This window comes from Salmo salar, chromosome ssa04 (genome assembly GCF_905237065.1).
Source record: "Salmo salar chromosome ssa04, Ssal_v3.1, whole genome shotgun sequence".
In the NCBI taxonomy this organism is placed as follows: domain Eukaryota; kingdom Metazoa; phylum Chordata; class Actinopteri; order Salmoniformes; family Salmonidae; genus Salmo; species Salmo salar.
Window position 1 is genome coordinate 13,770,173 of NC_059445.1, and position 23,589 is coordinate 13,793,761.

At 47.6% G+C, this 23,589-nt stretch overlaps 1 protein-coding gene across 19 annotated transcripts in view; it reads right to left on the bottom strand.

The window, feature by feature from the left end:
• Positions 1-755: 755 nt before the first annotated feature.
• The window catches only part of LOC106602350 (GRB2-associated-binding protein 1), a 105,160-nt gene continuing 82,326 nt past the window's right edge, over positions 756-23,589 (bottom strand). For 10 of the 19 annotated variants that reach the window (XM_045716558.1, XM_045716556.1, XM_045716559.1 and 7 more), the window contains 11 exons: positions 18,447-18,575; positions 17,970-18,135; positions 14,643-14,859; positions 13,095-13,765; positions 11,831-11,925; positions 11,278-11,623; positions 8,193-8,282; positions 7,027-7,120; positions 6,528-6,645; positions 2,986-3,114; positions 756-2,908 (listed from right to left, as the gene is read on the bottom strand). In XM_045716558.1, coding sequence (XP_045572514.1) covers positions 2,750-2,908; positions 2,986-3,114; positions 6,528-6,645; positions 7,027-7,120; positions 8,193-8,282; positions 11,278-11,623; positions 11,831-11,925; positions 13,095-13,765; positions 14,643-14,859; positions 17,970-18,135; positions 18,447-18,575 — 2,214 coding nt within the window. In that variant the 3' untranslated portion in view covers positions 756-2,749. Of the gene's footprint in view, positions 2,909-2,985; positions 3,115-3,461; positions 3,538-6,527; positions 6,646-7,026; positions 7,121-8,192; positions 8,283-11,277; positions 11,624-11,830; positions 11,926-13,094; positions 13,766-14,642; positions 14,860-17,969; positions 18,136-18,446; positions 18,576-22,954; positions 23,259-23,589 lie in introns of those variants that run through there. The other 9 variants (XM_045716568.1, XM_045716553.1, XM_045716569.1 and 6 more) reach the window with 7 other exon arrangements.

Here is a 23,589-nt window from a genome sequence, read left to right on the forward strand (position 1 = left end):
ACTAATTAGTCTTTTGACCAATCACATCAGATCTTTTTCAGAGCTGATCTGTTTGGTCAAAATACCAATTAGTGAAGAAAAAAAATCAGAATTGGGCTGCCTGTCTTAATGCAGCCAATGTAGTACAAAAACCCTAAGTGCAATCAATTCTTTCATCTTTCTACCCACTCAGTCCAAGCACACTTCCCATACATTGACAACTGTCCCCTTTTCATCCAGATTACATGTTGCACCAAATCTTCAAGGGAAGTTACTGAAATGTGAGAGATTAGATTTGTATGTAAATTACTGCATGTTGAAGAGTTTTTTTCCTTGGTGGCTAAATGGAGAGCTATCCTATTAAAATGAGAGAATAGTGAACAGGTGAGGTAATCATTGATTGGGGAAGTGGTAGGCATTTGGACACTTCCTCAAACAGAATAGCACAATTTAGTACAGCACATCACTTTGTGCATGCATTTCTCATTCCTCTATAGAAATGTCTGTGGTCCAGAGGAGCTACAGGAGGACGGGCTCATTGTAATGGCTGGAATGGAATAGATGGTCAAACACAAACCATGTTAGACTCCATTCCAGTCATTACAATGAGCATGTCCTCCAGCTCCTCCCACCAGCCTCAGTGGGTGGGACTTCCTGGCCTTTGTTCTTTTTATCCTTTTTTCCCTCCAGTTTCCCTCCCTATTGTACGCCAACATTTTTTTTAACATAGGTGACATACTGTAGGGTGTAGGTGACAAACAGAAGACTCAAAAAGGTTGTTTTTATTTAGTTTACTTTCAAATGGAAATGTTTCTCTTTTGATTCATTAAAAAAAGATAAAGCATCAACGTTTTGCAGTTGGTCTCGAGACAGAAAGCTGCAATGGGATGGTGAGAATTAAGTAGTATGGAAATGACAGTACAGGCACAGCTTTTCAATTCAAATGATACATGCTGGAATAGTTGGTGCAAATATATACAGCAAAGACTAACTCTCCTGGTAAAACATGCTTAGGACTTAGAGAGAAATGGGCCTGTATTCATGGAGCATCTCAGTAAGAGTGCTGATCTAGAATCAGTTGTTTTGCCTTTTACAATGACTAAGATTACATGAACAGTGGAGACCTGATCCTAAACCAGGGCCGGGTTCCCAAAACTATCTCAAGGCTAAGTTCATCATTAGAACCGTAGGATCCTATGGTTCTAACAATGAATTTAGCCTTAAGCTGGACTTTCGGGAAACCGGCTTCTGCACTCCTACTGAGATACCTGAATAGGGTCCCTGGAAAGTTAGTAAAGCCAATAGTCATCATGAAAAAAAACACTACGATTCTGAATTATTTTCTTTTTAGGTAAAACATCACAATTTCTCACTATTTACAAAGACATATCAAGTAAAGTAGATCGTAAGGCATACATACATACATCAGATCCCAGAAGGTGTGTGTGTGTGTAAATCCATTTGAAATAAATTAAAACCTAAGAGAGATAATGAAATCGACACGCCATCACAATAATAAACTCCTGAAACAAATTGACTGGCGCTCGTTGAGAAGGCATTTTCAACAGCACTTTGCTCTATAGCATCAAATCTGTCCATTTATAGATTATTACTTGGGACAGCTATCGTTGAGATAACTCAAAATAAATTAGAAATGGAAATAGCTGTTATTAGTATTTGAATGAGTACCTGATTTCTCTCTTCTATAAACCTACGTTTGACACCTTTGCATAACTCACAGAAAGTGTCGGGGAGCTTCCCGTTAAAAGCCGTCACAGTTGATTCTGTCATTTCATATCACATGTCCCGATACCATCTCGGAGAGCGTATGGAATTCCACCCTGCAGAATTACCACACACACACCGTATATAGTGTTGAATAAAGGACACTTTCTGTTTATATACATAACACTTTGTACAGACTTTTCGTTTTGCAAATGTCAAGCCGTTTCCTCTTCCACTAAAAACTAAACGCGGAAAATAATCATTTCTCAGTCGATTAAATGAAGTTGTTTCAGTGAATCCAAACCTTTGATTGAGCACTTGGTCAGTTGCGTTTCAGAAAAAGTTACTTGTAGTCTATTTCCTTGCATTCACAACAAGTTTTTCACTAAGAAAACCTGGTTCTCTCTCTTACAATGTTTTGGATAATATTAGACCTGTACAAGAGAAAAATGGCCCAATTTCCTACCAGCAAAACTAGGCAACCTTGGCAGTAAAGTATTAAGTAGACACTAAGCATTCTGATTCTGAAAGAGAGATGACCCATTCTCTCCCAAAACAGACTCCAGACAGTGTCCCACAGTGTTGTGATTTAATCATAAAGGAAATGTTTTTAAGTCTTCTCCTGGTCATTCTCCAACCATCTAGAGGAAAAATCTAAACTGAAATCCACCATAAGTGGCAGTAAGTGTTCCAGACTCCAAGTCTTTGTGGATGTGGTAATGTCTTTACAGAGTCCCCATATCAGGCAGGTGAGGACTGATACATCAATCAAACCTACTTGCATCCATACTGCATTCAGCTTATTCCTGGCACATACCCCCTGTCTGCCACAGAGGGGCGCTGTGCTGTCGCTGTTCTGTCCTCGGACTGACTGATGGCAGTGTAAACTAAAGACAGTTCAGCGGCCCTGGAGGTCCACCGGCCCCTTCACTTCGGCACTAGGAGTCTGGAGGAGGTGGAGGAGGTGAAGGCCGGGGCCCGAGCCCGGGCTTGGAGTAATGTCTGCGGCCCAGCAGCGTGGGGCTATAGCTGGGTGAGCTGGGGGTCACTTGGGCCCTTTGGTGGAGGAGTCTGTCTCTGTGGACTGGCGTCCGTCGTTCCAGGCCTCCCGGGTGCTCTTGAGGGCCTGCGTCCGCTGCTGGTCCACCACCACGTAGTCCACCCGCTCATCTGACACTGCCAGACCAATCCCATTACTCTTCTTCTGGAGAGGAACACCCACAGGTCAGTTTCAAGTTTGTTTGTGTGTGCGTGTGTGAGTGTGAGAGAGATCGGTCTCACCTTCCGTGGTGGGGTAGACTTGCCGGGGTCCAGGTCTAGGTCCAGGTACTCCACCTGCTTGTCACCCTTGGGCTTCACCATTGGGCTGCTCCCCCCGTCCGCCGTCATGGGCGCACCCAGCTTCATGTTCTAAGCAACAATGGAGATACCATGTTACAGTGGAGATAGGGGAATGATGACACTCACAGAGCATGATTAAATGTTAGTGCTACACTCTAGGAGTGGGCAAGAGGAGTGGTAGTACAGCTACAATGGAGACAGAACTAGAACGGTCTACTATTAAACATACATTGAGCTATTACGCAAACCTCAAGTCACGTCAGCATGTACACTACCACTGCAGACGGTGTCTGAAATCTTAGTGGGTTTTGGGGGGAAATTACACCACAACCCACACCATGCAGTGAGAGCATAGGCTCTATGGGCATCTCCGGTTAGGCTCCAAATGTCTAACCACACTTGGCAACCCATCTCACCTCCTCTACGGTGTCAAGGCCCTCCATCTCCCTCTTAACAGGGGTGATGGGGACAGTGCAGTAGAAGGACTCCTCTCTACAGAGACAGCGGGGAAAGGTCAGAGGTCAAACAATAACACAGGATGTACTGAGAGGGGGAGGAGGAAGAGAGGGACTAGGAAAAAGTATAAATGAGTGAAAAAAGCAACAGGAAGTAAACATTGGGTAAAGGTGAAGAAAATATAAGGGAAAACATATCAATAAAAAGGTCATAAAGACCTGGAAAACAAACAATCAAGCAGACATACTATACAGGAAATTACCCATTTTGTTGTTGTGAAGTTAACCAGTCAATTTAGTATAGTTAAGATCATTTCCTTTAGGAGAGAACGGAACAACGTTAAACAGTGATTGTGCTGTTCAATTTATGACTCCCACCTGAAAATATTTATCTAAAAAAAAAAATGTATTTAGGACATTTTTGCTGTATTCAGACAGATTAGAAACAGCGGGAAGACGAAACAGCGGTGAGACAAATTAGGAGACAAAGTGGGAAAGGTGGAGACAGAAATCAAACCCTGGTCGCCGGGGTTGTGTTCACGTGCCTACACCACCAGATCATGGAGCCTGAGCCAGGGAAAATTATTTATATCTGACCTGTCAACAAAAATGGTCCTTGAGAACTGATGGAAGGAAAACACAAGTTAGAAGAATAGAAGAAGCAAAGAAAAGAGATGTCCATCAGATGGACTGAATACCTGCAGGGGGAAGGAGATGTCCATCAGATGGACTGAATACCTGCGGGGGGAAGGAGATGTCCATCAGATGGACTGAATACCTGCGGGGGGAAGGAGATGTCCATCAGATGGACTGAATACCTGCGGGGGAAGGAGATGTCCATCAGATGGACTGAATACCTGCAGGGGGAAGGAGATGTCCATCAGATGGACTGAATACCTGCAGGGGGAAGGAGATGTCCATCAGATGGACTGAATACCTGCAGGGGGAAGGAGATGTCCATCAGATGGACTGAATACCTGCAGGGGGAAGGAGATGTCCATCAGATGGACTGAATACCTGCGGGGGAAGGAGATGTCCATCAGATGGACTGAATACCTGCGGGGGAAGGAGATGTCCATCAGATGGACTGAATACCTGCGGGGGGAAGGAGATGTCCATCAGATGGACTGAATACCTGCGGGGGGAAGGAGATGTCCATCAGATGGACTGAATACCTGCAGGGGGAAGGAGATGTCCATCAGATGGACTGAATACCTGCGGGGGGAAGGAGATGTCCATCAGATGGACTGAATACCTGCAGGGGGAAGGAGATGTCCATCAGATGGACTGAATACCTATGGGGGGAAAAGAGTGAAAGCGCAAACGAAAAAGACAAAAAAGAAGGATGACAAGTGATGGAGGGGGAAAGAAGAGGAAGAAAATAGAAGTGTTGAAGAGGAGGAGTCCTTCTGTGGCAACCATCGATTTCTCCATAAAAGATGAGGTTTGGGAGGCCGAGGAGGATGATAACGGAGTGTAACTTTTACTAGGTATACTATACTAACATGGGAAACTAGAAACAAGAAACGTGGACTCATCATTTCAATATCACCACACTAACAAAACAACAGTAGTATGTTTTGAAGTGACGTCAAACTACACTATATACACAAAAGTATGTGGACACCCCTTCAAATTAGTGGATTCGGCTATTTCAGCCACACCCGTTGCTGATGGGTGTATAAAATCAAGCATACAGCCACGCTATCTCCATAGACAAACATTGGCAGTAGAATGGCCTGACTGACAAGCTCTGTGACTTTCAACATGATACCATCATAGGATGCCACCTTTCCAACAAGTCAGTTCCTAACATTTCTGCCCTGCTAGAGCTTCCGCGGTCAACTGTAAGTGCTGTTATTGTGAAGTGGAAACGTCTAGGAGCACCAACGGCTCAGCCACAAAGTGGTAGGCCACACAAGCTCACAGAACGGGACCGCCGAGTGCTGAAGCGCGTAGGGCGCAAAAAAACGTCTGTCCTCGATTGCAACACTCACTACCGAGTTCCAAACTGCCTCTGGAAGCAAGGTCAGCACAAGACCTGTTCGTCTGGAGTTTCATGAAATGTGTTTCCATGGCCGAGCAGCCGCACACAAGCCTAAGATCACCATGCACAATGCCAAGCGTGGGCTGGAGTGGTGTAAAGCTTGCCGCCATTGGACTCTGGAGCAGTGGAAACGCATTCTCTGGAGTGATGAATCACTCTTCACCATCACAATCTGTGTTTGGCGGATGCAAGGAGAACGCTACCTGCCCCAATACATAGTGCCAACTTTAAAGTTTGGTGAAGGAGGAATAATGGTCTGGGGCTGTTTTTCATCACTGGCCCATTAGTTCCAGTGATGGGAAATCTTAATGCTAAAGCATACAATGAAATTCTAGACCGTTCTGTACTTCCAACTTTGTGGCAACAGTTTGGGGAAGGCCCACTCCTGTTTGCACCCGTGCACAAAGCGAAGTCCATACAGAAATGGTTTGTCGAGATCTGTGTGGAAGAACTTGACTGGCCTGCACAGAGCCCTGACCTCAACCCCATCAAACACCTTTCGGATGAATTGAAATGCCGACTGCAAGCCAGGCCTAATCGTCCAACATCAGTGCCCGACCTCACTAATGCAGCAATGTTCCAACATCTATTGGAAAGCCTTCCCAGAAGAGTGGAGGCTGTTATAGCAGCAAAGGGGGACCAACTCCATATTAATGCCCATGATTTTGGAATGAGATTGGAAGAGCAGGTGTCCACATACCTTTGGTCATGTAGTGTATTTCAATTATTCTGCATACTGATGTTCTATGGATATTCAGCCCACTAAGATATGCCATCAGACAAATTACATTGCAAATGGTGCACTTTACCATGAATAAAAAAATATAATTGAATTGTAATACATTCATTGGCTACTGACGGTATGTGGAACATTAGCTTATTAATGTGACAAGTTTTTTTGTTAGAAAATGTACATAAATCACTGTAGGATTTAACATGAATATTTTAGAAGAGAGTAGTTGAGGACGTGTGTTACATACTAGTTCGTCTGCCTTAGAGACCATGGCTACATAATTCTCATCACAGTCCTCGGAGTCGGTGCTGGAGGCGGTGCTATGCACCGAGGGAGGCCTGGGGGGCATGGGGAACCTGGAGGGACTGAGCAGCATCACACACACACACACACTGTTTAACACACACACACACAAATAGCAGCAGTGCCTGCAGAGTTCCCTGCAGATTAAAAATGACTCACTGGAAAAAGACAAAAAGCTCATTTCTAAGACATAACTACTTTGACATGTTATGAGGTGACTAAAGTCATGCGTGGAGGGTTAGTGTTCTGATAGAATACCAAACCTATAGTCACATGCAGTAGAAAGGAATTCAACTAAGTTGACACTGACCTAAGGTCAGCTTTATGTTTTACTCCCAAATGGTTAGGATGCGGTGAGCGACAATAATCCTAGATCTGTGCCTAAGGGCCACTTTGACCCTGAGCTGCTGTAGAGGTGAAAGGTCAAAGGTTAAGACACTTACTCCCGAGCAAAAGACCTGGTGACAGGCGAGCGGACGGGCGCCGATGACTCCTCCCACTCAGGTAGGGGCTTGATCTCCAAAGGGGCGGGCTTGGCTGTAGAGGGGAGGGGAATCTTTCTCATCACGCACCATCATCGCAACACAATACATTCCATCATACAAAAGGTGGTGGGGAGGTAGGCTTTCATTTGGCCAACAGAGGTCCCTAAAAGCCACAATACCTCCTTGCAAGACTAAAACTGTAGGCTGGATTCCAATATGAGAAGTTGAGTGTAATACAAAAACGTAATCAATTGGTTATAGGTTTATAGAGTATGTCCACATTGAGTATCCGCATGGTTAACGTAACAGAGCCCAATCTGGCAACCCGGGTGCTATAGAAACACATTCAGCATAGCTCCCTCAGACTGGCTAGAAAACACCATCTGGTGCTGCAGTCTACAGGACAGCAGCACTTACACTTCTCAGCTTACAGTACAGCACTAAACTCCCTTCATGCAAACCGGAGATATATATATCTGAATAGAACATAAAAAGAGGGGAAAATATCATTCATCGTACCTGAGCAATAAACTTTCTTCCATTACAAATACAATAAAGAGCACATGATAGAATTTATTACATGTTGAAACAGGAGCATGCCAAAAAGTGTTAAAAATACAAGAGGTAAATGGTTAGAACAGTCCATCACTGGTGTGTTTGTGTGTGTCAGTAACCTAAGAATCAATTACTGTACTCGTGTAATACATTAATGCTATTGATTACTTTGAATACGTGGGCTTGAGATTTGGTTGTTGGTGCGGTACACTAGTACACTGACAACGTTCTCCTACGTACTGGAGATCTTCCACTGGACAACAATAGCATTCCTGAGATATGATCATTCCACCATTTCCTGAAGAAGCCTAGAGGATAATATCTGTAGGGTGTTGGTGCGGTTCAAAAACATGTTATGAGAACAAAATGTGGAATCAGAAATGACAACTGAACAGAAGAGGGGGCCCGCTGGTCCAGGAGTTAGTTGATTGGATGAGACAGGATACCACGTGATGTCACAGGTCACAGGAGAACATTCAGAAGCATGCGTTGAGTTCAGACACGTTCGGGGAGAATGAGAGATGAGTATTCAGAACCAAGTTTCAGGCGTCGTTGTTGGTAGTACCTACCCTTGCGTCGTCTTGGGAACTCCCCTACGGTCTGAGAGTCGGTTCGCTCTAAACCAACCCCCTTAGCTCTTATTATTTTAGGACTCTGACCTGATTGGTTAAAAAAGAAGACTTTTCACATTACCATCATTGATAAAACGATGACATCATTGTAACCCCTATTTTAATAAAACCCTGCCATGCAAAGCCAACAGATCAACAGACTTTGCTGAGAGATAACTCACCACTTCCACCCTACCATTGCTTTGTCCCTATTGTAGTATATACAGTATAGACAGGACCATCGCCATGGCAACAGCAGACGCTAACATTTCCCATCATGCACCTCACTCCACGCAACATGGTTGTGACGAGGGAGTACAGCTACGACCGGAAGTTACTTTTCATAGTAGGTTAGGAGAGCATTTTAGCTAACCCTAACCATTTTCCTAACCTTAACCTATGTCTCCTAACCTGCTGGGTCAATTCTCCTAACCAGCTATGAAAAACGAACTTCCGGTCGTAGCTGTACTCCCTCTAGTCAGAACCCTGCAACATGGCTGGCCTCAACAGAGACTTAACAGGACAACAACATGCACCAGTATGAGTGTGGAAGATCCACTGAGAGGACCATTTTGAGTGCAACAACACATCCACAACAGCAGACAATAAAAGCGCACATTTATCTGTACACCAGCAGTCTGACGTTATAACCTTATGTATAACCCTCACTATAGCCAGAAAACACAGCATACCCCAGATAAAACCATGGCACACATTTATAATTGACCCCATAACAGAGTCATAAGGAAAGTGAATGAATGAATGAAGCTACTTGTCGGCATCGACCACAGATGTTTCAGCCTCACAAGACCTCACCTAGAGAACCAAACCAAGCAAGAGAGGCCCAATGCCAAATTGACCCCTGGACCCTCTTCAATTGTGGAGATCTGAGAGGAATTGATTTGTTAAAGCAATATGGTCAAACTTCCACCAAGTGCATAAGGGTCTAGGGTCTAGCGGTCGATTTGTACCAGAGCCAGCGAGCCAGAGGGAAGGCTAGAGAGATTAACCCTGAAGACTACAGAACACAACAGCCCTACAAGAACACACAGGCTGAACAACAGAGGTCCCAAACTCAGCAGGTGGATAGCAGTGGTGGTTAAGGTGAGGACAGAGATTGCATTGAGATGGACGTTTACGCTGATGGCCCACGGTTATGAAAAACTTTTGTAAAAAACTAAAGTAACTGTATGCCTATCCCTTTGTCGCCATAATAAGGACCCCATGACTACAGTAACATTCCAGTCTAACATGTCCTTGCACTGAATCACTCACATTCAGCACCCCATTGTGACACCATGGTAGACACTGGAATGAAAATAACCAAGAGTCATTGATCAGAAAGTTAAAGCTCTAAGCCGTGAATAGAGAGGGACTGACTTCAGGATTTCTAACATCTTCCCTGACACTGATTCCCCCTTTCTTCTCTACCATTGACAGTGACTGGTAATGACCTCTGCTTTGGGTCTGCCTCTCCCGTGGGATATTCAAATCCTTGAAAGTGTCCCCTGGTGGGTCAGGAGGGGGTTGTTGCTCCATCAAAGAGGCCCTTTCAGAGGGGGGGGCACGACAATGGGGACAGAGGTGACTGCTCTGGGCTCCGGGCGCTCCATGGTGATGGTGGCCCAGGCCGGTCACCCCCCCCCAAAGCCCCAGAGAGGGCCCCCTGAACTCAGGGACAAAAGTCCCTTTGAATGTGGTGAGGGGGATAGAAAATGAGGAGGAGAGCAGGCTAAGCTAAAAGAGAAGGCTGAGAGGAGGGTGGATGAGGTGAGAGGAGAGGCTAGTGGGATAAACTAAAAGAGAAGGCTGAGAGGAGGGTGGATGAGGTGAGAGGAGAGGCTAGTGGGATAAACTAAAAGAGAAGGCTGAGAGGAGGGTGGATGAGGTGAGAGGAGAGGCTAGTGGGATAAACTAAAAGAGAAGGCTGAGAGGAGGGTGGAAGAGGCTTTGTCTAGAACACTGCCTACATTGAGGAGAGAAGAGAGGTCTAGAACACTGCCTACATTGAGGAGAGAAGAGAGGTCTAGAACACTGCCTACATTGAGGAGAGAAGAGAGGTCTAGAACACTGTCTACATTGAGGAGAGGGGTCTAGAACACTGTCTACATTGAGGAGAGAGGTCTAGAACACTGTCTACATTGAGGAGAGAGGTCTAGAACACTGTCTACATTGAGGAGAGAGGTCTAGAACACTGTCTACATTGAGGATAGAGGTCTAGAACACTGTCTACATTGAGGAGAGAAGTTTAGAACACTGTCTACATTGAGGAGAGAGGTCTAGAACACTGTCTACATTGAGGAGAGAAGTTTAGAACACTGTCTACATTGAGGAGAGAAGTCTAGAACACTGTCTACATTGAGGAGAGAGGTCTAGAACACTGTCTACATTGAGGAGAGGAGAGAGGTCTAGAACACTGTCTACATTGAGGAGAGGAGAGAGGTCTAGAACACTGTCTACATTGAGGAGAGGAGAGAGGTCTAGAACACTGTCTACATTGAGGAGAGGAGAGAGGTCTAGAACACTGTCTACATTGAGGAGAGGAGCAAAGGGTGAGCCACAACAATCTGCACTCCTGTCTGATGCCATACTGGAATTGTATAATGACACATTCTGAAGTGTTCTACTTAAGCAATAAGGCTCCTCGGGGGCACCTAAGGGCTGTTCTTATGCATGACGCAATGCAGAGTGCCTGGATACAGCCCTTAGCCGTGGTATACGGTCTGATATACCACGGCTTTTAGCCAACCAGTATTCAGGGCTCGAACCACCCAGTTTATAATTCAAAATAATGCAATGGTCATCTGCCTTTCATAACCATGAGCCAGCACATGTAAATATGTGTGAGTTAGAGTTGAATGCCAGGATGTAGAAAGACGAGCAGTTGTGAAAACGTTGATGCAACAGCAGATAAAGACAAACGTACCAAGATTCTCTCTCATTCAAAGACGCATCCCTTTACACCCCCATTCCCCTTCACAGCCACACCCCTTCACCCCCCCAGCCATCCACCCATCCTCCCTGCCCCCCTCTCCTCCCTCACCTTTGCGGTCCGGTTTGAGGTTGCGGTCCACGGGCGGGGGCTGACAATCGCTGATGAGCATGGGCCTGCGGGGTGGGGTATTGGGGCTTGAGCGAAACCCCATGTGGGCCGGTGGGGGAACCTGCTTGCCCAGGGAGAACTCTAAGGTGCCCGGGCCCGGGGTCATGGGGACATAGTTGGGTTCCATGATGGGTTCACAGCCCGACAGGCTGCCGGAGCGGTGGTGGGACGGGGAGTTGGCGCTCATGGGTACGTAGTTCTGGTCAACTTCCTCCATGGACTGGCTGCCCACTGGCATCATGCCTTTGTTTTTCTGGAGGGGAGGGGGTGCAGAGAGAGAGGCAGGCTACATGAGGGCATAGACAGACATAAGACAAAAACACGTACACAAGAGAAGTAGTGAGAGCATGCAAGCTTCCCTTATCTTAATCTGCACGTTAGTACACTTAAACTCCATAGTCATAACAGTCCAATACTTGTAAGGATCAGTGCGAGAGGTCCTTTATGTTGATCGTTTTAAACTGATTCGGGAGCATGTCGTGGAAAGACTGACCAAGTAGCTGTTGAAGCTTTCGTTGAAGTCAAACGAGCAGCTCTTGTCAGAGGGAAACGTCCTGGGGATATCGTAACAGTCCTGGGAGGCCATATCTGCAACAAACATGACAGAACACTTAACACCAGTGTAAACACAACATACCTACAGTATAGTAGTCTAGGTAGGGCTTACAGCAGTATGATTCAAAATGGTGTTAAATACTAAATAAAAAGGGAATACAAATGCACCATTGGAACCACAGTAAGTGTTGAACAGGGATATGTGAAGTCTGTCATCTAGGCACTAAGGCAGCTGGACTATAGTTTCCGTTCTTGCTCTGGTCATCATGTGTAACTTCACACTAATGGATTTCAGAAGGAGTTCAGACAAACAGGATGATGCGACTTGGGAGGTCGCCAGACTCTAAAGCCAAGGCAAGCAAAGCCTACTCTGGTACACAAACGACTTGACAAACGGGGAATCCCGGGACATTTGCAAAACGTCCGCGTGTTAGTTTAACAGACCTGTTTCATGTTAAGTGATAGGAACTGACTTGGACCGGATGTAGCTGGGGATAATGTTTAATCTTGAACTTTAACCTCCGATGCTTTTTGGGTTGTGTAAATGATTGTCCTTTAACAAGAAAAATATGATAATATTTGTGGGGGGGGGGGGGATGATGACAAGGGTTATTACCATAGGCCACCACCAGAGGGGGTGATGAGGAGAGGGCCTCAGTGTTGTTTCTCTACTGCTGGTAGAAAAAAATGGGTTGGGAGCATCGACTGTACATAGAGGTTGGGACTAAGGCACCAAACGGCTTTCTCCTAAACTCTGAAAGTACGTGTTGTCTGTCTGCATGGTAACCGAACACCACTAATACTGCTACACCAGATGTCCTTGGAGGCAAGGCAGTCTTCGGCTGTGAAAAAGTATTTGTAATTAGCCATTCAAAAACACATCTGTCGCGTCAAGATAATTATCCTGGAGGATTAGACACTTGCTTTGCGCTGCAGATGATAGTGTTGGCTGACAACAGCACACACCAGCCATGTGTTGTTATGAACATCCTGTCGTTGCTAGCTAGTGTATTTAGCCTTTATAATGATACAAACACACACACACACATCACTTAGCCTCATGATTAGTGAAAGGATGTGGTACCCTGTCACTTAGCAAAAAGTGAAAGTGAAATGGAATGCTCGTGATCAATTGTTTCTCATCTATTTGACAGGACTAATAAATCAGGAAAAATGAATCAAGATCAATCAATGAGCCATACCTTTCCTGAGGCGTGATGAGTCCATGGTGCCGATGGTGTTGCTCCTCAGGGCCTTGTTCCCGGCGCTGGTGGGCACGCAGTAGTTCCCGTCCGTCTCCGACATGGAGCGCGGCACGCAGTACGTGTCCGTGGGCGAGCGCTCCGCGGGGGGCGGCGGGTGCCCCGGGGTCAGGGAGCTGAGGGAAGGCTTGGGGGGCCGGGGCGGAGGCATCCCATCCCCACCCTCAGACCCACCACTCGCTGGACCTCGAGGCACCTGATAGGTACAGTTACTGCCTGGTGTGGGAGGAATATCGTAGCTAACCGACAGGTTCCTCATCTGAGTCTCCACGGAGGGCTTCCGCAAGGGCGCGTTGAAGACGTAGAGCTCCGGGGCGTCGCCGTCGACCGGGACGGGGGGCGAGGAGGCGGAGGCCGACTTGGGAAGGAGCACAGTGTCCTGGGAGTAGGAGCGGGGGAGGTGGTAGAGGCTGGAGGAGAGGTCGCCTCCGCGGGAAGGCGGAGAGTCATAGATGGAGGAGGCGGAGGAGGGGTGAGGGGGCAGGACAGAGGAGAAGAAGCCGTTGGCGTGCTTAGAGGAGGAGCTAGTGGAGGTTGGCGTGCGGTGGGCGGGGACGTTGTCGTTCAGGTCCGTCTCCGACGAGGTCGACTTGGAACACTCGGCGTGGGCTCTATGGCAACGGCACAGATAGATAAACATCAGAAGGCTGAATGGTGTGTGAACATTTCACACACACTTCAACATAGATTAGTGATATGGGTTACATCAACAGAACCACAAATAACTCCTATTGAGGTCCACTGGATATGTTGTTGAGCAGATCTCATTGAGTTGTAGGTTCAGTATAATGATCCATGTTTCATCCTGTGGGTCATTTCAAAACATGCAGGGTCAAACACTGCACTGTCCTTTGCCAAAGGTCTATTGACATATTAAGCTATTCTGGATCATTCCTCATTTCCCTGTGAGAACGGCCAGGTGCTGCATTTTGGATTAACGAACACTTCTCAAACACATCAATCCCAGAGGTAAGTGCTGGGTTAGTTTTGTGTGTATTTACAATGTGTGTGTGTCTACATGTGTATGTGCATGTTCATGAACCTGTGTGACTTTGTGCACAAGTGTGTGTGTGTGTGTGTGTGTGTGTGTGTGTGTGTGTCACTCCACACTAAGGCTGCTCCAGACTCACTGATTAACCTGGGGAGAAGGAGCCCCTTTGCTCTCACACTCCTCCAGGAGGAGGTACTCCTGGGGGAGAGGAGTCACAGAGCTACACCACCACACACAGAGAGGAGGAGGAGGAGGAGAGTCAGAGAGAGCGGGGCGGGGGGAAGAGACCGGGGCGGGGGGAAGAGAGCGGGGCGGGGGGAAGAGAGCGGGCGGGGGGAAGAGAGCGGGCGGGGGGAAGAGAGCGGGCGGGGGGGAAGAGACCGGGGCGGGGGGAAGAGAGCGGGGCGGGGGGAAGAGAGCGGGGCGGGGGAAGAGAGCGGGGTGGGGGGGAAGAGAGCGGCAGCGCTGGACTGTCATATCATGGACCCCAGACCCACCTGTTGGGCTCTGGCTTCTTGCTCTCACAGTTGACCAGCCACAGGTAGTCCTGGGGTTCGTCCAGGCTGGACTCTGAGTCCAGGTGGCGCACGCTGACCGGCTGGTAGGGAGGGGGCACGTTGGTCAGCATGGCCGGAGGACCCCCCAGGCCAGGGTGAGGGGGGGTGTCCACCACAGAGCCACTGCTGGCCGCCTGGTGGGCAGCCTTTGCCGCCTCTGTGGGGAAGAAAGAGGAGGGGGGAGGGAGACAGTCAGAACATCTGTGCACCGGAGTTAGGTCAATGTTGTTGAGAATGCTTCCATGCACAACAGTTATTACCGAAACGTACATGTTCTGTTGTGATAATATTATAGGTGTTTGTATGGTTAGATTTCTGACTTGTTTGTGTACAGAAAACAGTATAACGTTCTATAAAAGCACTACAGAGCAGCGGGAATTGTATAACGAGTTGAACACATGACTGAGATACCGCAAGATACATCCAGTACAAACAGGTGATGAGTCAGACTTGAAGGACACATTGTACGTACACAGGCATGCATGCTCTCTCTCTCGCGTCTGTGAACTACGCAAATACTGACTTTCAAATCTTCACAATCAATGATGACGCATGAGAAATACAACCATGAAATTAAAATGTAGCATCACATGTACATTACAGTTTGAGTGAATTTACTGAGGGAAATATAAACCCAAATGCTTCCTTTCTTCCTACAGCTATTGTATCTGCCAATGTTATTCACACCATTAATACTGAGCTGTATTCTTATCCAAATCTGTTTTGCCGTTTTAGTCCCAACCACGGCCAGAGAGCATTTCCTCAAGGTCTCTGCCTTGTCCTTCTCCATGTAAGACTGTGTGGAGACGGCTGTGTGGAGACGACTGTGCTTGGTTGTGCTCTATTCATAACCTACTCTCTGCTTGCATTACTCCCCGCCTACACTTCTCAGTGTACACACACACACACACACACACACACACACACACACACACACACACACACACACACACACACACACACACACACACACACACACACACACACACACACACACACACACACACACACACACACACAGTCTGAGCGGCTCCCTAAGTGCTCACGCTCAAGGATGCTCACCCTGAGATGACAGCTGCTCTCTGAATCGTTACTCTCTCCCTCTCGTCCCATCCCGCCCTTCCTCTCCTCCACTGTTTTCTCTTGTACACCCTCTCCCTCAATCGCGCCCCAATCAGTCACTATTCTCCTGCTTTCTCCTGTGCACTCTCCTTCTCTCCCGCAATCACTCCCTATACATTGCATCCCTTCATCTCTCCGTCTCTTCTCCCCATTCCCCTCCTCAGTTCTCTCCCTCCCGCTCTCCCCTCCTACGCTCACTCCACACACTACTATCCTGCTTTATACACTATCACTCACTCTCTCCATCCCCTTGTTTGTCTGTCTTATGTGCGGCGTCACCCAGGCAGCAGGAAAATCCCTTTCCTCCTTATTCTCCCCCTCCCACACCGCTGCTTTACAGCCCTGCTGCTCCAGCCCCCTCCACTCGCTGACATTTCCCCAGCCACGGTGCACCCTCGCCTGGGCGCGGGAGTGGGCTGAACTGTCCCCTCTTTGTTTGTGCTGTATGATCAGCGAGCGAGACTTTGCGAGGCACAGAGAGCAGTAGCCAAGGCCCCTCTGCAATATGAGAGCCACGCCGCTCGACCACAGAAATCTGCATGGGTATTAAGACAAACTTGCTGCTGGAACCCATAATAAACTCAACCTTCCAAAATGGCCCCATAGATAATATGTTGTGGTTGAAGTTACACTAGAACAGAGAGGGTAGGATGCAGCCACAACACCGAGGAAGGAGTGAAGCTGACCTTGTTGGATACATGGTCTCCCTGTTGTCATAGATGTAGTGGGTACTGCTGATATCATAGTCCAGGACATTTCTCCTCGACTAGGGCCTCTAAATGGTTCCCTAACATTCTGATTAAACCCACATGCATTACAATATTGAGTTTAGATTGTAGGGTCCATTTCTGCAACTCAACCATGGCCTAAAATTAACACGCACCAGCTGCAAAATGCAGGTCGATTTTGGCATTGGTTTTGTTTCATAGCTGGTAAATGAGTCGCACAAAGTCAAAGAACTACGAATCATATATAGCCTATCCCACCTCTGCTGCGACACTGCCTGGGCTGGAGGCTGTGCGCACCTGAAGAGTGAAAGATTCATTTTTAGAAGCGCTACGCACAGGCATAAACATCGGTCTAATTTACAGAACAATTTAAGTCTACTGATGTGAGACTTTGTCCTTGTGTTTCTTGGCCATTTACATTGTTTTGTTCACAAGCTAGGTTGTTTTTCTATGTTTGAGTTTCAACAGCTAGAGAAGACAAGACAACTCTTCTAGTCAGACTCAATCTCACAGGCACAAACATGAAGACTGGAGTCGCGTTACCACGGTAACCCCCCGCTCTTAAAGGGACAGGAACTTTTTTGTCTCATCAGTGATATTTTGGTTAAAAATGTCATTAATATACCACATTACTTCTTACTAGTAATAAATGTATTGTTTTAGAAACATTACAAAGCATGCTCATCCATTTTGAGTGGCTGGCAGATTTTTCCATCTAAAAACAGAGGTAATTTTAGGCCCTGAACTCGACAGTACCTCCCATGTCAGCTGAGAGGGAAGTTCAGGTCCGGAGGCACCTGTATGTGGCCCCCACTGATGACGGTGGGAATGGATGTAGAAAGAGGAACTCTAAATAAACCACAATCATGGTTTGGTGGGCCCCACACCCACTCGCTTTTCCCTGAGTAAGCGCGCGCGTGCGAACGAAGTAACGAATGTGAGAGAACAAATGAGAGGGAGAACAAATGAGTGACAGAAAGACCGCGAGAGAAAACAAACAAGAGAGCAACTGAAAAAGGGGGAACAATAAAGGTAGAGAAGGAGAGAAAGTGGCAGTGGGGCTCAGCTTAGGGGGGAGGGGCACACAATGCTTTAATTATACAGTACAGGGAAACATGTGGTAACATGAACCCACCTGAAGACACGGCTCATTAGGCCTCATTAAGCCTGTGCTGGAAACAAAGGCCGCTTGGCACACCGTGTCCAAACCAAACCTACACCAGGATGTGATCATTATGTGAGAGTAATACGTGTGGGGAAAGACTACCGTTTTCTCATGCATATTACTGTTCTGTTGCATTTCTGCGTTTCTCTCTTTTCTCATTGTATAGACACATCTCAGAGTTCCTCTCGTGTGTGCGTGCCTGCGCAGGGATGTGTACGGTACGTGTGTGTGCATGTGAAGCATCATCATTACCGTCGTCCGTGGGGTTGAAGCCGCAGATGTCACAGATGTAGCGGACCCACTTGTTCATGTCGTCCTCCGTGTCGGCCACCAGGTAGAAGACGCGGTCGATGGTCTTGATGTCGAAGATGAAGCTGTGCTCCAGGTCCTTCTTGTTGAACGTGAGCCCTGCGTCCACCTGTGGGGGGGGGGGGTTTAGCGTCAGCATGTAGCATTACCAACCACATAACAATAGGGCTTAGCATTAGCACGTAGCATTACAAACAACAGGGGTAGCAATATCCGTTGTAGCCACAGCAGCTATAAGCCACTGTCAATGTCATTACTGTTATAACTGCCTTTTATCAGTATTAGCTAGTGGTACTGTAGCATTACTAGAACCATTAGTTTTCCCTGATCACGTGACCTGACAAAAAACGTATCACATAACTAGGGTCCAGAGTAACAAACTCCGGGCCCTAATCAGCCGTAGCATAAGTAGTGTTTCACCTGTTCACACAGGTTGAGGTCGATCACGCGGATGGGCTTCTTGGCGTGGTCATTCTTGTAGTACTCCAGCACGTCTGGGTCGCCCGAGAGACGGCCGCTGCGGAGAACAAACCACCGCTTCTTCCATGCCTGCAGAGAGAGGGGAGACAGGAGACATTTTCATGTTGATCTGTTCCCATATCATCCCTTACTTAAATATTCCACAGTACACCCATAAAACCTCCCCCACCCCTCCTTGAAAAGCTTAACAAACAACAACCCATATTTTTGGGCATGGCCTTGTCCTAGAGTGGCTTAGGGGACCAGAGAAGAGCGAGAGAGCGAAAGAGGGACAGAGAGAGACGGACCGAGAGAGAAAGGTCACTGTGTGTTCGCTCATACGGCCCCATTCCTGGCTGACCACAGGCTGGACAGGGGCTTTGTTTTTCCACCCTGGCCTCTCTGTGTGCTTCTCTCTAGCCCTCCCTCCCTCTCCATCGCTCTTTCCTCTGGTCCTGTAAGCCACACAAGGACAGGCCTGTGTTCAAAATTCCCCCTCTTCTTATATCCCAATCCATCCCTCTCCCTCCCTCTACAGCCTCTCCATCTCTCTCCTCTGAGCCCCACTAGGACAGACAAGCCAGAACTATGTGTCTGGAACACCCAGAGCCCACAGTCACCACAGACAGACATAGTTTGTTCTGGTTAGGTCTAGTAGCCCGACTGTGGAAGAGCACAACCAACTACTCTAAAAAGGGCCACAGGCAATTAGGATTTTACAATAGGATTTCTCATCCATCTGTCTAGGAGACACAGGTTCCGTCCGAAATGGCACACTATTCCCTATATAGTGCCCAACTTTTAACCAGGGCCTATAGGGAATAGGGTTCCATTTGGTACACAGCCACAGAGCTTCCAAGGCAGCTAGGGTTTAAACACAGGGCACAAAACCCAGACAATGGGATATAGCATAGAAAAATAATCTAAATAGAATCCCTTTCCATTTCTATGGCAGACTTAAGACTGTGGGATGGATTAGGTTGACAATGTGGAGTGGTTTAGTTTTAGTTCCACAAAGGCAGTAAGAATAAATCCCGGGTGTCAATGATCGTCAGGCACTACCATCCGAAAGTCAGTCAGAGGGAACGAGACAGAACCAAGTGAGATGTCTAAACAGGAGTCCGCTCTCTAATGCTTTTATTTTTACTAATGAGGCCCGGCCCATCTAGATGTCTTTTCACCCGAACTGTGTAGCTTAAACTTATAATGTGGTTAACTTGTTCAATGAAACCTGCTCCCTGAACTAGGAGAAGCTAACTCAAGGATAAGCAGGACTAAAAAGCTAAGGTGGTTAACTTGTTCAATAAAACCTGCTCCCTGAACTAGGATAAGCTAACTCAAGGATAAGCAGGACTAAAAAGCACATCATGAAAACAAACTGTGGCTAATTGCTATGAGCCACCAACTCTGATTCGCTGAGTCACTTACGCTAAGCTTGAGTTTTTTGGAAGGATTCATTCCCAGATTGCAGCTTTAAATTGCGCTTAATCAATCCGCTTCAGGTTGAGCAATATTGTGGAGCAAAATAGACTCTGCCTATCAATGGACACTTGATAGAGGTATTGAATATTGAACAGTGAAAATGGATACAAAAGATGACAAACAGAAAACAAATGCTATTCGTGGAATTTCAAACAAGTAGGGGAAACCAAACCAGTAGAAAAACAACTCCCCTTGGAGATCAGAGCCCTGGCCTCACCCAAACACAGCCAGCAACGGCCTGTGAGGAATGCAAACTAAAAGCTTTGTTGTTGTTTTTTAGGGTTAAGATTTGAACCGGATTAACAATGCTGTGTTTTTTTCGCCCTCCCTTCAATTGTTTTTCCATCCACAGAGTTCCCTTTGTTAGCGGGCCAAGCTCCGGGTAGGGACGAACAGCCAGGAGGAAAGGAGAGAGCGCTCCGGGTAGGGACGAACAGCCAGGAGGAGAGAGAGCATCGTCCTGCTGTCCTATTCTGTCAACAGGAGAGTCGACCCTGGAGAAATAAACAGGCTGGCTGAAGGAGGAAATTTACATGGGCGTGCGCGCGCGCGCACACACACACACACACACACACACACACACACACACACACACACACACACACACACACACACACACACACACACACGTGTGCAGCCGTGCACAGCAGAAACGCAAACACACGTTCATACACACACCCTTTGTAATTCTAATAGGCCTACATTCATGGCACAACCCTGCAAAAACCCTAACACTCCTTACAGTAAACATGCCGCGCAGGGTTCAAGAGGTCTGCATGACCCCGCCCCGCTCCCACACAGTACGCTCCACAAGAAGCTGAAAATATCAACCCCATTTAATAATCACTGTTTATTCAACCATAAAACATGAACAACCAAAAACAGCCTCCAGATAACAATACACAGAGCAACTAACCCAGTCTGTGTACAACTGGTCCGGTCCAGCATGAACTGCAGCCTAACCTAAACCAAGCAGCACACATTAGCATGTTGTTGCTGCGCTGCTCTGTTGCGGTCAGACAAAAGAGGAGGGCGACCCCTCTCTCTGTTACATGACAAAGCACTCTGGGCTCAGGTTACCCTGTGGGGACACAGACAGTGCCATGGGGTGAGGTTACACTGGGGGAGAGAAAGAGCGAGAGGACAGTAGGTTACACTGGGGGAGAGAAAGAGCGAGAGGACAGTAGGTTACACTGGGGGAGAGAAAGAGCGAGAGGACAGTAGGTTACACTGGGGGAGAGAAAGAGCGAGAGGACAGTAGGTTACACTGGGGGAGAGAAAGAGCGAGAGGACAGTAGGTTACACTGGGGGAGAGAAAGAGCGAGAGGACAGTAGGTTACACTGGGGGAGAGAAAGAGCGAGAAGACAGTAGGTTACACTGGGGGAGAGAAAGAGCGAGAGGACAGTAGGTTACACTGGAGGAGAGAAAGAGCGAGAGGACAGTAGGTTACACTGGGGGAGAGAAAGAGCGAGAGGACAGTAGGTTACACTGGGGGAGAGAAAGAGCGAGAGGACAGTAGGTTACACTGGGGGAGAGAAAGAGCGAGAGGACAGTAGGTTACACTGGGGGAGAGAAAGAGCGAGAGGACAGTAGGTTACACTGGGGGAGAGAAAGAGCGAGAGGACAGTAGGTTACACTGGGGGAGAGAAAGAGCGAGAGGACAGTAGGTTACACTGGGGGAGAGAAAGAGCGAGAGGACAGTAGGTTACACTGGAGGAGAGAAAGAGCGAGAGGACAGTGCCATGAGGTGAGGTTACACTGGGGAGAGAAAGAGCGAGAGGGCAGTAGGTTACACTGGGGGAGAGAAAGAGCGAGAGGACAGTGCCATGAGTTGAGGTTACACTGGGGGAGAGAAAGAGCGAGAGGACAGTGCCATGAGGTGAGGTTACACTGGGGGAGAGAAAGAGCGAGAGGACAGTGCCATGAGGTGAGGTTACACTGGGGGAGAGAAAGAGCGAGAGGACAGTGCCATGAGGTGAGGTTACACTGGGGGAGAGAAAGAGCGAGAGGTTTGGCCAGGCCTGAGTCGTGTTCATTTTTGCTAAGCATTTCTTATTGGACAAGCTCAGGTAGTCCCTTCCCGTTTCAGTACTTTTTCTACCGTTTAGTGCCTAATGGAAACGACCCTGGTTTAAACAGACACGGGGACATTTGACAGATGCTCTTATCCTGAGCAACTTACAGGAGCAATTAGGGTTAAGTGCCTTGCTCAAGGGTACGTCGACAGATTTTTCACCTAGTTGGCTTGGGGATTCGAACCAGAGACCTTTCAGTTACAAGCCCAAAACTCTTAGCCACTAGGCTACCTGCCGCCCTGCTGCTGTCCATAGTAACAGCTGGTCTGACTAGTTTCAATGGTGCTGGTTAAGAGCTTGTTGAAGAAGGCTTGTTTGAGTAGTGCTTCATTGCAGCTTCAATACGGAGTGAGTTTTGAAAGCCTACTTGATTAAGGGGTGCTTTTCCCATATTAGCATGGTAGCAGATAGTGTGTAGGGGTGGGAGGAAAATGGTCAGGGATGGAAAGCTGTGTGAGAACATGAGCAATGAGAATCACTCTCAAAAGCTCTCTTTCTCCACTGACCCACACGTGGCCATTCCATTCATCACACCACTACTCTAGTTAAATCTTAGCTAAACTGGTCCCTGTAAACCCCTGCCAGGTTCCTATTCAGTGAAACTGCACGCAACCAGAAATGCCATTGGTGTCTCCAGCCAGACAGCCAATGGCATCTCGCTGACACATACTTTCTATTGTCAGTGGAAAACAGTCCAAAAAGCTCTTCACAACAACTACACATGACAGTGACTGATGCACACGGTAGCTGAATAGCAGCACTGTTAGACAATAACTCTGTCCACAGACCTAGCCTGGTTCCAGATCAGTTTGTGTGGTCTTGCCAACTCGTATGGCCCTTGTTGTGACAATTACCATAAGAGATGGCAAGACAGCACAAACAGATCTGGAACCAGGCCAGCACAGACCTACCTTGTGCTATTGATCGTGAAAAGGTCAGCAGAGGCAATGAGGACTCTAGCATTGCTGAACCCCTGTTACTGTCCTCTCCTCCATTGTAGTCAATGAGGCACAGAACAGTCAATAATCCAATAGTCCCCAAACTGATCTGAGAGCAGTCGTTACTGATCACAGAACACAGCTAATCCAGGTTGGTCTACTTCACAAGGCCCAAGACGATAGAGTAGATGTGAACTGATCACAAATCAGTCCTTACATACAACCAATCAAACAATCCAAGTAGTAACCAAGTGTGTGTTGACTCTTCACTGTCCGGGGGAGTGGAGTGGGACGAGACAGGAGGAGCCCCTGGTGCAGCAGCTGTCCCCCCCTCCTCCCTCTCCCCAAGCGCCCTCCCCTGCCCTCTGATAGGGTGTGATGCAGGAAGAGATCCCTGTGCCCGCTCCAGCCTCCAGCCAGACAGAGACACCATTGAGGGGACGACCGGGAGGGCTGGATGGGGGAATGCCATCCGAGTGGAGTCACACTGTTGCCATCAGGGCCCCACTGACCCAGAGACAGAGAGGAGAGGGGGGAGAGAGATGGAGTGTCTGAGAGGGAGATGGATGAACAGTATAGAGAGAGAAGAGAGAGGTAAAGGAGGAAGA